Source organism: Hypanus sabinus, chromosome 17 (assembly GCF_030144855.1).
Source record: "Hypanus sabinus isolate sHypSab1 chromosome 17, sHypSab1.hap1, whole genome shotgun sequence".
Lineage (NCBI taxonomy): Eukaryota > Metazoa > Chordata > Chondrichthyes > Myliobatiformes > Dasyatidae > Hypanus > Hypanus sabinus.
In genome coordinates, this window is record NC_082722.1 from 40,188,785 (window position 1) to 40,206,822 (window position 18,038).

The following is an 18,038-nucleotide window of genomic DNA, read 5'->3' on the forward strand; positions in this document are numbered from 1 at the left end:
GATACTTGTATATAATATATTTCAGTGAGTTTACTCAAGCCAAGTTGCAAAGAGCAACTTACTCTTTTATACCACCATCTAGTGGTGATATGATAATATGTCATGTTCTGAAAACAACCGTAAATTTCAAAGTTTAAGAACTTTTCTATTAATTATTCATTTTGTTAAAGGACTTTACTTAATGTAGTGCTTTCACCAGTCATTTATCAACACAAAATGATGATTCCCAAGATTATTGACTAGGAAGCACTTAATATGAAGAGCGTATGGCATTAAGCAAAGTAATTTGATTTGCTGTCTGCTTTTGAAGGCCCATTTTACAGAATTGGTTCTTGTCAATATAAACATGAAGTTTATAAATTTATAATGTGATTACAGCTATTAAGTTTATAGTAACCTATTCACTATACCTTTTGTTCCAAGAGTAGTTAATGTATGACAACTGAGTTAGGAAATTTCTGAAAATTGAGAGTATTTGGGGATTATTGCAAAATATACAAATTAGCTTCCTATTTCATAACTGAGTCTGATAAATTTCAGAAAGTCGCTTCTGCCATGTTTGTGATTTTCTGTGTTCTTGGTCTACTCTGAGCTTCCCATTCTGCAGTTACTCTCTAGTCATTGCGTGGAGACTCATTCAAACTTATTTAATGGATTGGAGTGATTTTATTGATCGTTCTTCAGAGCTATTATAATGCATGTCTAATTCCTATCAGTTCGAATTAATGGAATGGTTTCTTTATTTTAAAATATTGTTATTCTGAAACAAAAATTGGGAAACGGAAAAAACATATCAGCAAATAATAAGTCAGTATAATCTTGTGGTAATTACAGTTTTCTGGTGTAACAGTATCTTTGTCCACAGTGATAATAATAGGTTTATCTCGAGCTTGCTTTCATCCTTTCACAATTACCTGTCACATAATGCTTTTAAGTTATTATTACCTGCTCAGGTGGCAAAAAGTTTTGATTTATCCAATCCTATTGAGTAAGAACCAGGCACTGGTTAACTCACCCTATTGATATGAAATAGTTTGACATTTGAAGCAGTGTCAAAATCTCAGTGAAGATTCCCCTGCCCTTGAAGATTGAAGAATTTCAAAGACTGCGACATCACTGTTTTAACCACTGCTCTTTATGGCAACTACTGTATATTTAAATGTTTTATTAAGGGGCAAACACCACAATGTATCCAATTCACACCATCAAGTAGCATCAAGGATCAGTTTTATTCTTCTTGTACATTTACATGTACAGGTCGCGTACCCCTTACCCGAAATTCCAAAATCAGAAAACCTCTGAAATCCAAAATTGTTTTTGAGCCCTGACATGACATCACAAATGGAAAATCCCTCAAGATGCTGGGAAGGTTCCCAGGCGATAAGCAGGTCTTTGCACATCACAGACAGTTCTGAGAAGTGACTTCACGTGTGATGAATAGAAGTTGATGTAAAACGGAAAAACATGGCAAAAAGTGGGAACTGAAGATTTAGATCATGTGTTGAAAGAGTGGATTCATCAGCGATGAAGTGAACACGTGCTGGTGTGCTGGTCATGAAACAAGCAAAGATCTATCATGATGAGCTGAAAATTGAAGATGATAGTGAATGTTCAGTCGGCTGGTTGCAGAAATTTAAGAAAAGGCACAGCATTAAACTTTTAAAGATTTATGTTGACAATGGTTGGTGGGGTGAAGGTACATCTCTACAAAGGAGGTATCAGGTGCTCCTTCCCTCCGCTAGCCTGCAGGTCAGCTTCCCCCTACCCCTGATCAGGGTCATGTGAAGCCATGGGAGCAGGTTTTGGATGGTCATTTGAACAGCTGGTGTATATGACAAGTCCTGGTTATGCGAGTACCGACGCCAGGCAGACAATCTTTGAAGAGTCTTGATAATGACTGGGGTCACCCATCTTGTAACGACGCTGCCCAGAAGGCGGCAGTGACAAGCCACTTCTGTAGAAGAATTTGCCGGGAGCAATCGTGGTCATGGAAAGACCGTGATCACATATGTCATATGACACAGCACACGATGAACAAATGGACGATGTGGTGATAGAGTGTCTGCTAATCGCGAAGGAGTGGAGAAATTCATTGATGGGTTTGCTGAGATCGTCACTGATGAAAATCTGACACTCTGAACAGCTGCATCGGTACATGTGTGATGAACAAGTGTAAAACAAAGACTGCTTGCCAGTAGCATATAAATTCAGAGTCAGAAATTATGGTGATCCCAAGCTATCTCATTATATATTGCAAACTCCAAAGAAAATCTGCCACACTTCTGGCCCCAAGCAATTCGGATAAGGGGTACTCAACCTGTATTAGGAATTTGCTGTGGTTGTGACAGTTGTGGGAAAGATTTTGATTTTATTCTATTCGCAATGCATAAGAGTTTTTATGGTTTATTCTCAGAGTTGCACATTTCTGTGGGATTTAAAAGCTCAGTATTTTGATTTCAAATGTTCGAAAATTGCAGAGTCTCTTTTTCCATCTGTTGCCTGACTAAAAAGCATTTGGGACTGTTGAAGGCTGCAGAGGACGTGAGGTATTCAGTAGGTTAACCATATAAAGCATTGATAAAGTGGGCCTTTTGCTTTCATCCCAAAACACTGTGCAGGTCAGCAACCTCTTTTTTTTCTCCTCGTGCAGACCATCCGACAGGGGAAGTGCTGTTGCCAGGAAAGGAATTCATCACTTCTGGTAAAGCACAGCGTTCTACAACCTTGTGTTTTGAGATTACAATAAAGTGGACTGAAACTTGTGTTTAAATCGCAATTTTTTTTTCTGTTCCTAAACTAAATACAAAATTCATGGAATATTTAATTCAGGCTCATGAATGGTTGATATAAAACTTACAAATTTTTTGGGGGATCAGAAATCCTTACTTTGAGAACAAGGAGTAAATTGTATAAATTGTTAAATTCACTGTCTCTTTCAAGGTAGAGTGTGGCAATATATCTCATTATAACGTAGATCCGTAGTCTTGATTCACCACTGTGGAATTTTTGCACAGTCCATCTTAATTATATCCACTCCAATCTTTTGTTTAATTATAACAGGCCGCCTTATTCTCTGACTGAGCAATGTATGAAGTTTAATTCTGATCTGATTACACAACCTAAGCAGGAAGTACTAAAAAAGTTAGAAATTGTCATTTGGATTCATTTACTTTTGTTATTATAATGACTTACTGGCTTGTGATTTACATTTCTCACTCCAGTATCCATGGATCATCACTGCAGTTAGATTTGGAAAGCATGTCCAATTGATGAGTGTTCACAGAATTACATTAATAATTGCTTTCCTCACAATTATTAGCTATAAGGAAATTAACTTGTATTAGTAAATATTTCAGTGAATACAAATGGCTTTTGTTTTGTTTTCTTTTACAGATGTTGTGTATGAAGCCTATCCCTGGGACTGTTATTTATTCTGTTTAAGTGTATTTGTGACAATGACCAATCAAATTCATAAATGGTCTCACTCGTACTTTGGTTTGCCTCGCTGGGTCAGCATCCTGCAGGACCTCCATATCATCCTGCCTAGAAAGCATCATCGGATCCATCACGTTTCCCCTCATGAGACTTACTTCTGCATTACCACAGGTAAGAACAGGGTTGAAAATGTTACTTAATATACCTGGAATAGAGGTGAAAGACTGTACAGTTAACATTATTCTCGAACCATCACAATTAAATTGAAACAGCAAGTCTTGTTTACAATACATTTATTGTTTAGTAATTTGCTTATGAATATTTTAGCAGTGGAGCATTAATCTGTAAATTTAATCTCACCCAAAAGTCAAACAATTTTGCTAATGTAAATGCTTACTGTGTTAAACAATGATATTGATATGAGACCTGCAGGATGGATTAGAAAATTTATTCATGGTATTTTATTCCTGCTACTGTAGTTGCAAAAGCAGAATCAGCCCTTATTCCACTCTAAAGAGTCATCAAGAGCTGCCTATATACTTTCGGGTTTTGTTTTCATGTCTGACGGTGAAATATTGGTGGCTGAATTTAGGTGCTCGTGAAACATTTATCATTTGCTATTGAAATTCTTGACCAACTCTTGCTAGCCTAAAGGCTTACAACTGGAGTAGTACTATTTACTTCTGAAAAGTGAGTGATTATGCTGCCTAGTTCCTACCTGCTATAGAATGTTTGGACAAGAATTGATTACTTTCCATCCGCCTGTATGAGCCCATCTTTCATTTTCCAAGCTGAGTGGAGCTGTTACTAAATGTTCTTTTGTTTCAGAGAAGGCAAGGACTAACTACAACTCTTGGGTTATCTAGAGGACTTGTTTCAAGCAATAGTGAAGGAAAGGGGTTATCCCATTCTGCTACAAAGGGCAAGTTCTTCCAGGAGCATGGTGCAAGCGGACAAGAATGTGACAATGGTCATAACTAAACATCTCAGATCAAGGGCATTTGGAACTTTAATTGTATGTTTCCTATTTGTGATTATAGTTCTTTAATGAAGACCAGGCCCATATTTCACATCCAGAAGCATCCAACTCCAACTTCCAAATTGTTGAGGAAACCAAGCTCACTAACAGCCATCGGAAAAAATGATGAGTTGTTTTGTAGGACACCAACGATGAGTGTATTTATGAACAATCCACATGGGAGAGCATCTGTTTCAAGGGAGAATATGGCCTAACAGCCCTCATCTCTCTCAGGAATGATATGTTCTCAGTTCTCAGTAAGCAACGCTCTCCACGTTGAATTATTAATAGCCTACTGTCAGTAGTAACAAATAGACTCGAATAAAACAGAACCAGTAGAAAACAAGAAAAATTGGCTGCACAGGGATCAATCAGAGGCTCGAGGTAGCCTTGTAAAACTGTTTCTTAGTTACAGTGTTTCAAAAAAAAATCATTTGTTAAAACGGACATGCTTTCATGTCTTTTGTTCACTTTCATTTGTGTTATGGTTATCATGAAAGCCTGCTTCAAAATTGGATCATAATATTCCACAATACACCAAAAATGCAAGTGCCAGTAGGTTACTTATTATTCTAGTACGATAGCAGAAATGCAACCTTGATCAGTAAAGCTGCATCTTTCCTGTTTTAGCACATTCATTCTCAATTGTTAAATAATTGATTGCAGTTAAATGATAACATTTGGGTGTTTTCTCATTGAGAAATGCAACCGTGTTTTTCGAAGTTATTCATGCAGTGATGAGGTGAACATGTTGGGTACATGACAAGATGTATAGATAGATGTTTCAGATTGCATCCTTCAATAAACAAGATTTCTTTGCTGTCATACTTAACAATCAGGCACCAGAACATCAGTGGTCTCTGCTAGGAGCCCCTTTAGATGTATACCACAGTGAAACTATTGCCATGAATACGGTTGTGGTGTCTGTTCTGTCGTCCTGTTATTCTTCATGCTTTGTAATATCCATTTCTCTGAAACTTGCTTTTTCACCCCATCAACCCTGATATTCTCAAGACCAGACAAACTACTCTCACATTACAATATTTACTCTGCTTGACCACACTGGCTTTATTTCTGCCATATTTTAGTTTATTTTTCATGTAAATTTAATGTATAATTCATGTTCCAAATTGATAGAATTTGTCAGGCTGTATGAAAGAACTGTACCGTGCTGCATTTGTACACTGTAATATTCAGAGTTCAATATTGATTTAGGCTTTTTTGCCATTCTGGTGTACCTCAGATGTTTTTGGAGAATTGTACAAATCTACCCATTTTAAAGGCCCAAAATCCGTTACAGCCAGGTATTTGTTTGTCCTCTCCCCGGCTTGGAAACTAATATGGAACTTCTGAAGCCCAGTGAGCAAATTTAGAAGGCAGAGAGAAAGATTCCTAAAAACTGACAACCTGAACAACAAATTCTAATTCTAACGACAAAGAGACTAATTCATCTTTTAGAGATGATATTATTTAATTTTTTTTTTTTTGCTTTTCTGCTGAAAACTAAAATTGACATAATATGGGATTGTGGCTGTGCCTGTACTCCACATAAAACTAACATCTGGAAGAACTCTATAGCTCAGATAACATCTGTGGACACGGCATTGTTTGGAAAAGTGACGTGGTGTATTTAGACTCTTAAAATGGGAACTAAATTCTGATGCTGTACAATTTATTACCTGGGAGAATCTGATCTAATGATCCCACTGAGGAACATCATATCTTTACAGATTTTGGTACTTTTCTAATATTTGGAAATCTGCTTTGATATGTCAATTGAAGCCAAATAGTCTAAAAAAAAAGTAGTGTGTTTTTTGTATGATTTGTGAGTTTGAGATCTTTGGAAGTTTATGTACAATTGATATATGCACTGATGTACAAACATAAGGGGTAAATCATTCGACCTCTCAGGCTTGCCCCAGCATTCTGTATGATCTTGGCTGATCTATTCTAAACCTCATCTCCTGTTCTATGTTTCTTGTAGCCACAATTCCCTTGTGTGCTGATATCATGACCCTGCTGAGATCTGATTGATAGGTGGTTGTTAGCTTGTGATTCTTTCGAGCTCTTTCAGTGCAGGAAGACGTCTCACTTCATTTAAATTAGGAGGATTCAACATAATCATGTTCATAATTTCTGACCCAAGCTCTACCCTGACATCCAGCTCTGTGGTGCCCAGACTTACAGAAGATTTGTGACCCCTCTATACCAGGCCCAAGGGGATCGCACTCAATCCTATTCACAAAGACATCTCTTGCAGACTGAGTGAATCCAGAGAGATGGCAGTGTGATGTAAAAGTACAAGGGTCCATTTAACCCCCTCCCCGCACTTGAACCTGCAATCTGAGTGTGGAGCAGTGGTGACTGAAGTGGAGAGGACCAGCAGTTAAGGAAGTGAGAGGTCCCTTATTGATCCAGTCCAATGATTTTTCTTTCAGAATTAGGAAAAGTTAGAAGTAAAGATTTTGAAGGTAAGAATAAGCAAAAAGGGAGAAAGGAACGTTGTGATTGGAAGGCAAGGAAACTGCACGGAGGTGGAGCATGTAGATGAGACAGGTAAAGAAATAAAGGACTGGTGGTGACGAAGTGTGGATGGAAACAGGCGAATCACTGTCGAGTCATAGAGCTCTACAACACAGTAACAGGCTCTTGGGTCAATCTGGACATGCCAAAGTATTACTTTGCCTGATCTGCACCTGGATCACAGCCCTCCATAACCCTCCCCTCCACGTACTTATCCAAATTTCTCTTAAATCCTGAAACTGAACCCACACCCATCACTTCTGCCGGCAGCACTCACCACCTTCTGAGTGAAGAAGATACCCCTCAGATTCTCCTTAAATGTTTCACCTTCTACCCTTAACCTATGACCTCTAGTTCTAGTCTTCCGCAACTTCAGTGGGAAAAGCCTGCTTGCATTTGCCTTATTTATATCGTTCATGATCAAATCCATCAAATCTCATCTGAAATTACAAATGAGAAAATCTGAAATAAATACAGAAAATGATGGCGGTGTTCGTTGTCTGAAATTGTAATAGTCAGTGTAGAAAGGCTGCAATCTTTCATTTTAAGCTTCAACAGAAGAATGTAATAGGCTGGGGACTGAGAAGAGATTTTAAAGTGACAGAAAACTCGAAGGTTAGGATCTAGCTTGTGGATCCCTACTTTGCATTTGGTCTCCCAGGGTAGAGAAGACCTCATTGTGAGCAGGAAGTACAGGAAGAGAGTTTAGGACCCTGAATGGCAGGAAACATGATGTTCAAAGGGCAGCTGCAGGTCCCCTGTGCTGTTTTAAGTGTTGTCACAGATGTCCTATGATGTGACGGCAGAGCTGTGGGCTGTGCCTGTACTGGTGCAGGTTTGGAATGACTCCTTACTTTGATATACCATCATATCTGCTGTCCTGATTCAGTCAGAGAACAGTTGATGCTCATTGTTCCTCAGCATGGTTCAGTATACTGACATTTGTCCCTTATATTTGCCCTTTACAAATGCATTACCTGACTCTTCTGAATTTAATTCCATTTTCCTGCCCAGCTGCTCCATCCATTAATCCTTTAATAGTCTACAACTTTCTTCCTCATTAGTAAGGTGGATCATTTCTGTAACATCAGCATACCTTCTTAATTACAGCTGCTACATATTAGTGTAAAGCATTAGGACACATCACAGAAAGCAAAGGACCTACTACATTCCAGTCTTTGAAAAATCTCATTTTATACACACACACTCACCACCTTCTCACTTTCACTCGGATCTTTCATTTGTCAGTTTGCCTTGAGCAACTTTGCCAAACTCTTTGTTACACTAAAAGTTTTATCCTCAAAGACTCATTTTACTACCTTATTCAGAAGTCAAAAACATATTTGTATTTTTAGTCCTTTAATGCCACACTGCAAGCCCAGATAATTCCTTGTTGTAGTTTGGGAAATATTTTATCAGGCTTGGAGATTTTAAAATGCTAAAACACTTCCTGGTTATTATACTCAATAACATTGTTTTTTTTTTCTTAACTCCTTTGTGAAGACCATTAGATGATGTACATTTCACCTGTCTTTTTGTTAAGCTCCGATAAAACATTATTTATTTATTTTTATTTAGCGATACAGTGCAGAACAGGCCCTTCCAGCCTTTATAGTCGCTTCACCAGCAACCTAGCGTAATCCTAGCATAATCACAGGACAATTTACAATGACCAATTAACCTACTCACCAGTACATCTTTGGACTGTGGGAGGAAACCAGAGCGCCTGGAGGAAATCCACTCATTCCATGCGGAGGACGTACAAAATCATTATAGAGCATGCTGGGATTGAACTCTGACCTCCAACGCCCTGAGATGTAATAGTGCAGCACTAACCACTACGCTACATTGGCACCCCAATTATCTTTTTGTCCCTAGTAATAATTTTTTATTTCTTTGTTGTTATGCTTTATGTTTATAAAATATCATTGATTTTCCCTTAATTTTGTTTCCTGATGCTTTTTTAATGCATTTCCTTTGCCTCCATAATTCTTTTTGTAGTTTTGTTCCTGCTGTTTCTATACTCCTCTCAGCTTTCTGTAGGTGTCGCATAAAGCTCAAGCTCTCGTGCTTCTTAGTGTTCAGTATTCGGGGTGGGCATCGGGGATGTGGTAAAAGTTTTAACAATGTACACTGCATTCCTATGAAATTCAGCCATTTGAATTGAACTAGTGCATGTTGAGTCTTATTTCTTCCACGGTTGCAGTAGGATTTCAAAGCCATATACCGACAAGGTTAGTCGGTCTGTCCTGTCCTTTTGAGGTTGTTCATCAGATTCAAATCAGCTTCAATCTGGGATTAAATCAGCTGTTTTCAAGATTTGGATAGATTGTAACATACTGAGCATTTTTAGGAGCCAAATAAGCAAATTAACAAAGTTGCAGTAAATCAATTTGTTTATCGTACCTTGTCTAGCTCTTGGCATTAAAGACCCGAACCTCATCGATATGTTGCAGCAGCTCAGAATAGAATTTTACCAGTTTAACTGAAGCAGGTTAGGGAAGTCTAGGCATGCACTGTCAAACGTGGAAGCTCTGAACTCACAAAGAAATTAGAAAACTTGACAATGTTTGTTTTCTCCATGTGGATTCCACAGAGCAACTTCTATCTTCCAGAGATTCCCTATCACAAGCTAGGATCACCGCTTGGCTTCTGCTCCGGGTTGAAATGTCTCAGTATTGGGATTGGTTTGTCATTGTCACGGGTAGGTAGCAAAAGCGGGTCATCCACCCTGTTCAGACAGATGAGACCATCACGCAATGCAGTGAGGTAGAACAAGGTAAAGCTAACAACGCAGAATAGATTACAAAGGTACTGAACAGTGAAGTGCAGGAGAACAATAAGTGCAAGATTATAATGAGGCAGTTTGTGAACTCGAGAGTCCATTTGATCATACAAAGGGTCCACTCAAGACTGAAAACAAAGCAGCCCTTCGGCCTGGTGGTATGCACTTTTAGCCTTTTGTATTTTCTGCCCACAGCAGAGGGGAAAAATAATTTTTGAGGTGGGTGGGGCCTTTGTTTTATTGGGGATTAGGAATTATTTGAGATTACTTTAATATTATTAAATTAATTTAACTATCTTTAAAATATAACCTGAATAATTTTGAATATTTGATAACTTTAGTGCCACGTAAAAGACTGCCTCGATCTTTAAGCAGGGCAGGCTGGGGCCGAGGCAGTGTTGGGTGGAATATGGTATTTTGCCGGCCAGCTGGATAGACTGACTCCCTGCGTAAGGATCTGACGAGAGTGAATTTGTGTTGATGCCTCACATGGCCAGTCATGTGATCACTCTATTGTCATTGCTTAATGAAATCCATACTCCACCAGTTGTACTGCTCTCAAGAGGATACATTTGATCACAGAAAAGGAAAAAACAGTACCATGGTGAAAATTCTGAATGAATGTAGAGTGCAGCACAGTGGTGTATTGAGAGAGGCACTGCCTCACAGATCCAATAATCCAAGTTCAATCCTGACTCCTGGCGATGTCTGTGTGGAGTTTGCATGCTCTCTCTGCATGCATTTCCATCAAATATTCTGGTTTCCTCCCATGATTTACTAAATGGAGAGAAAATACAAGGGAGAGTTGCAAAGGGACTTAGGAGCCCTTGTGCAGGATTCCCTGAAGGTTAATTTGCCAGTTGAGCCAGTGGTGAGGAAGTCAAATGTGATGTTAGCATTCATTTCAAGAGGACTAGAATATAAAAGCAAAGATGTTATGTTGAGACTTTATAAAGCACTGGTGAGGCCTCACTTCGAGCATTGAGAGCAGCTTTGGGCCCCTTATCATAGAAAGGATGTGCTGAACCTGGAGAGGTTTTAATAGAGATTCACAAAAACATTTCCAGGATTAAATGGCTTGGTTTAATGAAGAGTGTTTGATGGCTCAGAGCCTGCATTCACTATAATTAAAAAGGATAAGTGGTGATGTAATTGAAACTTATCGAATGGTGAATGGCTTTGATAGAGTGGATGTGGAAGGGATGTTTTCAATGGTGGGAGAGTCTAAAAGCAGAGGACATAGCCTCAAAATAAATAGAAGGGCGTCCTTTTAGAACAGAGATGAGGAAATTCTTTTTCCGGAGAGTGGAGAATCTGTGGAACTCTTTGCCACAGGCAGCTGTGGCAGCCAGATCTTTATGTATATTTAAAACAGAGGTGAATTGGTCAGGGCATGAAGGGATACAAGGAGAGGGCAGCAGACTGAGGCTGTGAGGAAAATTGGATCAGCCATGATGAAATGGCGGAGCAGACTCAATGGGCCAAATGACCTAATTCTGCTCCTATATTTTATGGTGTTATGCCAAAGATGGGAAGGTTGGTAGGTTAATTGGGCTCTGTAAATTTCCAATTGCCCCTAGTGTTGGGTGAGTGGCAGAATCTGTGGATGGGGGCAGAATTGATAGGAGCATGAGAGAATAAGTTGCAAGATTGTTGTAAATGTATGCTTGATGTCTGACATGGACTGAAGGAGCTGTTTCCAGGCTGTAAAACTCAAAACTCATAATTATTTGTTATTAAATTTAAACCATTCTGTAGTCCTGTTAGAGTGATGCTTCTTTACAACTTTAAGTACCTCTTTGAAGGTTTATACAGACCTTTGCAAACATATTCTTATTGTTTGGGAGAGATAAAATAAAACATTAAGAATTTTTCTGCTTAATGAGAATGGAGGGAATGTTTGATTGTACATATTAATTGAGTGGCTGTTGTTGACTGGATCAATTTGCATTTGTGTTTAAAATATGCTTTACCCAAACAAAAGTTCATTTTCAGGAGGTAGACTTTTCAGTAAAGTAGCCTTTCTGGTTCTTCTCTGTTTCCTAAAGTCTTTACAAGGTGGCTTTAGTCTACACGGTAGTTGTAGTCAACATGTTTTCCTTGTCATACTCACTTGTGCTCAGAGGAAGCTGAAGATCAGGCCAGGACAGTGAGTTGTTGATCTGCCAAGTAATCCAAGGCTGGTAGACTTTGGTCAGCAGCAGGTTTTTGAAATGCATAGACTCACAAGGCACATTTTTTGTCAGTTGAGCAAAGATCTGCACTGCTGGCAGAATGCACAAGCCACAGTTTAGTACTTTCCTAACTGTCTTTTCCTGACAGCGTTTGTGCGGAATTTGCTCCTGTAGATCAAAACCAGCCATCCCTGATTGTTGTCTGGTTCAACCGCAGGAGGAATCAAGACTGCACTCACTGTAAGCGAGTGGCAGAAAAGGGCTGCTACAGTTCTCAAGGGTTCTGTTTTGTCTCTTCCCCTGGCAACACACAATGTTACCTCCAAGGCTGTGAGACAAATAGTGTAGGCAGGTGGCTGTCAGTGTAACCCAATCACTTCAGCTCTTATGCGGGCAGGTTGTTGGACACTTCCAATCACTGGCTGAGTTTGATGGTTTAGCTGGAAATCATAATAATAATCCCCATGCCAACAGATCAAATTCATTACTATTTAGATATGATGTGGATGAGAAACTTGGGCTCAGCCCAAGAACTGTCCCTCTATTCATTTACCTGTTGGTAATCTATGGCATGAGATTCTCCCCCAGTAGATTTATTGCCGATCCACAATGGTAGATAAACTTTCCTGTGGATTTGTTCAAGACAATTTCTGCAAATCGGATTGAACTGTCAGTGGATACAATAAATCTTAAGCTCTTGCCTCAGGAGTAACTGCTACATCTTACAGCAGTAAAAAGGCCCTTTGCTCTGCCAAATAACACATTGGCTGTAGTGCCCTACATAAGCCTTTTCCCACTCTGATTATGCAATCACAGCAGTATTATTGTCTATTTTGATTTGTTTCCAGTGTGCTCACCTAGGCTGCCATTCTCTTTGTGGGGGAAAGTTTCAAAGTTCCATCACTCCCTTGGCAAAAAAAAAACCTTTATCTTGGATTTACTAGTGGCTATTTTATATTTAAAGTCTCCCTTTTATCTTTAAAGCTTCTTTTTCTAGTCTCACCCAGAAGTGTAAATATCATCTCAGTATCTGCCAGATCAAACCACTCGTCATTTTGAAGATCTTTTCAGGTCTTGTTTAATCTTTGTAGGTAGTTCAAAGAATTCTAGCCTGTCGATTTTTTCTGAAAGGTATAATCACTAATTCTTGATGTTCTTGTAAGCCTTTTGTACTCTTTCCAGTACCTTTATATTAATCTTGTACCAGTAGTTGCAGACCAGAGTTGTTCTCTGTGATATTGGTGTGGTCCAACCATAGTTCAATATGCTTAATATAACTTCTTTCTTTTTCACACACAAATGCTGGAGGAACTCAGTAAGTCAGGCAACATCTATGGATGGGAATAAACAGTTGACGTTTCAGGACAAGACACTCCATCAGGACCTTTCATGAATACGCCAGCATTTTGTGTGTGTTGCTCAAGATTTCCCGCGTCTGCTGCATTCCCTGTTTATTTTTTCTATTTCCAGGAGAACTTAATAAACATGAAGTTATGATGCATTATTTTGCTTTACTGATCTAATAGATCATTGCATTTTGGCTTGGTGTGCACTCAAATCATGTAACATTTCTGCCTGCTTGCTTGGATCTTGTGAGCAATCATAGAATGATTATTTTACCTTGATTTCTTTAATAACCTTTTAATGGCTGGAGGCAGACCATTTTCTTAGCGGCTGCTCTTTTCTCCCCCCTCAGTCTTTCACTGAAGATTTGTTGTCTTGCAAGTGAATAGCAGTATTTAATCATTAAAGCTATTGCAGTTCTTTAATTTAACAGGCTCTCAGTCAGTGCTTTTGATGCTTTGAAAACTCTCCTCACATATGTTAATGAGGCAAGTTGCAAATAGGATCAAGATTTGAAAAACTAAATTAGAAAATTTCCCATTAGTAGTATGATGATTGATAAAGGAATTTATATTCTGGAAGTGAACTACCTTTGACAATGATTCTGAAATTTTGTTGCACGGAAGATTAAAATGTTTGAGATTTGTTTTGTGGCGTGCACTCTAATTGATGTGAATCTTCTTTGTTGTACTCAGGATGGCTGAACTACCCTCTCGAAAAGATTGGATTTTGGCGGAACTTTGAGTATCTCATAACACATATCACTGGGCACAAACCAAGGACTGATGATATGAAGTGGGCTCACAAGGTGGAATAAAAGACTATAAACAGACTAATGACGTGGAAAACTGAGGAGACACGGCCATGCTTAAGAAATGAAGACACATATAATTAATTCTCCTACCCTCGTCCAGCACTTAAAAACTTACATTGTTACATAATGTGATATATGCTTGAACAACTTTTTATTTGCCATTCTAGCAAGTTGCTTATGTAGGTCCAAACATAATTTTAACAATCATCCTTTGTTCACCATTCTACTATTATGCAGAAGATGTTGATTATTCATATGTTATTTTGTACCTAGTATATGATTAGAAGTAGCACCAGCAACGCGGACAGCAAATAGAAAGAGTGCGAATTTTAAAATAATCTCAAAAATGACTGTACCCTTATCAGCCTTAAGCACTTTAAAATTGATTATAATCCTCGTAAATGGAATGATCCTGTACAGGATTTAATATAAAATATTATTTGAGTTTTATACTGGAGTTGTGTAAAATGTAAGTTTGTTTTTGTGCTCTAGCGCTCTGCATTGAGATAACACATCATAATATAGAACCAAGTCAGAGAAACTTCACACTCCTGAAGCAGCCTCACTGTTGCATCTTTCTATCAGTTTTTGACAGATCATTTGAAAACTTTGCCATTTAGTCAGTCAGGCAATACGTTAATAAGTCTGACTGACAATGATTATTTTCCATGGGGATGGATCATATGTCACACATACTTTCTAAGAATAAGTTATTTGATCCCAAGGGAAAGGGCATACGCATCCTATATAGTTGTCCATATTCATTGCAAGCCCTGCACTATACCATGATCAATCCCACTCCCTGCAGAAATTGCATGTTCCTTTATGCTATAAAACCACATCCAGTTAAGCTGACCTAAAAGTATGCTTTCTCTTCTGTTATCCTGCAGTCGGTTCAGTTCATTAATAGCTACTCATTTTGTCCTGACTGCAATATTGTTTCCTGGCCATTGATCGAAGATCTATATAAACCAACATTAGTGCAGCAAGACCTTGTTGCATGCATCTGCTCTGACAGTGCTCAGAAATCACGCCTGATGCATTGACAGTAGACGGTTATGCTTCACTCGTCATGCTGTCCAGCAGCTACGTTTAGAAGTGCTTCTGATGATGATCCTGAAATATAAATGTGATTCAGATTACAATACAGACCTGGCAGCCTCTCTCCCATTTTAACTTGTGTTACCTATTGTATGTCCATGTCAGTCTTTACAAGTTCTCTTTAGTTCTTCAGTAAGTCTTATGTAGTAATCTCTCTCACAGAAACACACTCTCTCTCTCACACACACAGGCAGTTGTGGAATTTATCACTCTCTTTTTGGTCCAATTTTTATTATCTTTTTAATTTTATTATCTTTTTACTTAACTGTTAACTTTCATCAAAGCGCTATTAATTCCTTCTGCCCAGATGATTTGGTCTCTAGCAAGATAAACCTCTTTATTCTCCTTCTGACACTTTAGTTTCATCACATAGAGCATATAAGCGTATCAGAAATATTGCTCCGTATGGAGGGATATGATAGAACTGCATTTCTAATTTATCTCTGTTGAGTTATCAGGTCAACTCTCTTGTGTGGATTCAAATTCCATTGCCTTTCCCAGAACTGATCACACAGCTTCTTAGCAAATGGAAAAATGTACATCCAAGTTCAGAAACGATTTGCTTCGTCTGTTCGAAGTGTACATAAAGTATGGCGAGTGCAGGCTACATATTAATTTCTATTTCAAAGTGAAACAAGTGAATGAGCTGGATCATTATTTATGAGTTGTATATGAAATGTTATTTTTGTGCAGGCTTACTGGGATACAAAGCTGTCTATGTTAAGTAGAAACCCAAACCCTCCTCTAGTATCATTTGTTTGTTAGGTGAACCCTTCTACCTGTTCTGATTTTAAAACCACAAATGCTGAAAATGCACTACTGGTCTTTGGACTTCCCGGATTTCATCTTGCACTTGAATATCCATCCGCTTTCCTCATCAAAATCATAAACATGACTTTACTCTTCTCTCATCTTGAAAATTCAAACTGTTTTCTCAATTTCTTGGAGCTAAGTTGATTTAAAATTCCAACTGTGATTACTGGTCTCAGATTAAAAAAAGTATTTCTGTCCATTAAAGTTTGAGAAAGTTTGCATTCTCCTTGATGTTTTCTATTCCCTTTGTGCTATTCATATGCTTGACAGTTTGGATCATATTTAGGACATTCATCAGGAGTTTTTCACACAAGAAGATGCATTTTTGTGTTATTTTGTACAATAATTAAGGTTAATCCTTTTCCTGTGGCGAAAGCACAGTATTAGTCACAGTTGGAATTATTGCTAAACAATCATCCTCCTGTCAGGTTTACATTTTTGTGCCAGCCCATTCACAGCATGTGGGAGCTCAATATAAAGCTAAAGGATGATGGTATGGAGCGTATCAGCTTGGAGCATGCATGTGTCTATGAAGGTATCTGGGGCAAGGTTATGCAGGAACTGGAAGGTGTGAATCAGAATCTTGACTGCATTGCATGAACCAAATGATGAACACGGTGGCGTCAATCATTGAATTATCCTGTATTTTTGTTGAGGTGCTTATGGAGTCAAAAATGCTTTTACTTCCCACAAACCAGTTGTCAGAAGAGATGAGAAAAGAAGGAAGTATGTGAATTAACAATTGAATGCACTCAATTCTTGCAGCAATTAATTGCAACCCTTTCACTTCTGATAGTAGATTACCATTCTGCAGTGCCAAGCTACAGCATGCTTATTTCCCAAGGGCTTTGCTGCATTGTATCTTTGGCTCCCAAGGGTGCTCTCATTTCCTGCTGTGACTCCTCAGGATGCATTGTCATTATACAGTTGTTAGATCCTCCAGTATTTAAAGGTGCCTTGCCATATTTTTGACTCCTTTTCTCTTTTTTTTAAAACCATTTGAGTCCTGGTGGGTTTAGCTCCTGACCTGCTTGGAGTGGTCCACTAACTTGTCAAAGTGTCTTAATTTTGTGTGTGAGCCTAGGCTGTGATAATTACCAGGCTGTTCAGCTGTGGAAGATTGCAAAGCTAGTTCAGTGCAATTGGCACCTATATATGAACAACTTAATAAGACTCAGGAATTAGAGCCTTGAATGTGTTCTCCCTCCCATAGCTCAAGGGACAGAATGACAATAATAGTATCTTACCCAGCTGAGACTAGCTAACATAGCACAGACTAATAATGAGTCTTTGTGGCTTAATGCATTTACCCGTCAGGCTTTTGGGGCAGATGTTTGTATTTCTTTCAATGAATTTGTGTGATGAATATTCTTTGTCTCAGCAATCTTTGAATTACTTCTTATTTGTCATTATATGCTTTCTGTCTAAAAACATTTGGTACTTACCACGAACTGGCAACATAGAAGCAGTTTATTTTGAACTCTCCAACTGTGCTTAATGCCCACTAGTTATCAGGTTGTTCATGTAATACATAAGTAAATCAGAGCATTTAAGCCAATTAATCACTTGAATGTGATAGCAAGAGGAAATGATTTTTAATGTTGCTATTGCAAAACCAGTTTTGTTCATGTGCAACTGCATTCTTTTGCTTACTTTTGACGTGTTTAATGACAGAAGATTATTTGATCATAGAAATGAAAATGAATTTCAGCATTACCGTGCTGTTGGATTGTGTGAACTCCAATCGGCAATCGATGAAGCGAAATGTCACCAGTACTGAACTGCTGACAGGGATGAGACGAGGAAGCTTATAGTTTGCAGCTATTCTGAATATATCCCTGAAGTAATTAAAGTAAGTCAAATGTATTAAATGTCAAGAAAAGAGTAAACATCAACAACAATGCACGGAATCATGTCTGTACAGTGGAAAAGAAGCTTCACAGAGAGAGGTAAACCGAGTCCCAAGTGTCACTGCAGACCAGGCTCAGCAGTTCTTTGGCATTGGAACCGTGGGTGCGGAGAAAGTTGTTC

General features: G+C 38.5%; 1 protein-coding gene across 2 annotated transcripts in view; it reads left to right on the forward strand.

Annotated features, from left to right (window-relative positions):
* LOC132406847 (plasmanylethanolamine desaturase 1-like) overlaps positions 1 to 14,550 on the forward strand; it is a 151,856-nt gene extending 137,306 nt beyond the window's left edge. Inside the window, exons 5-7 of one of the 2 annotated variants that reach the window (XM_059992903.1) lie at positions 2,651 to 2,701; positions 3,394 to 3,606; positions 13,975 to 14,550. In XM_059992903.1, the coding sequence (XP_059848886.1) occupies positions 2,651 to 2,701; positions 3,394 to 3,606; positions 13,975 to 14,096 (386 nt within the window). In that variant the 3' untranslated portion in view covers positions 14,097 to 14,550. The remainder of the gene's footprint in view (positions 1 to 2,650; positions 2,702 to 3,393; positions 3,607 to 13,974) is intronic. The other variant, XM_059992904.1, reaches the window with a different exon arrangement.
* Positions 14,551 to 18,038: the final 3,488 nt, after the last annotated feature.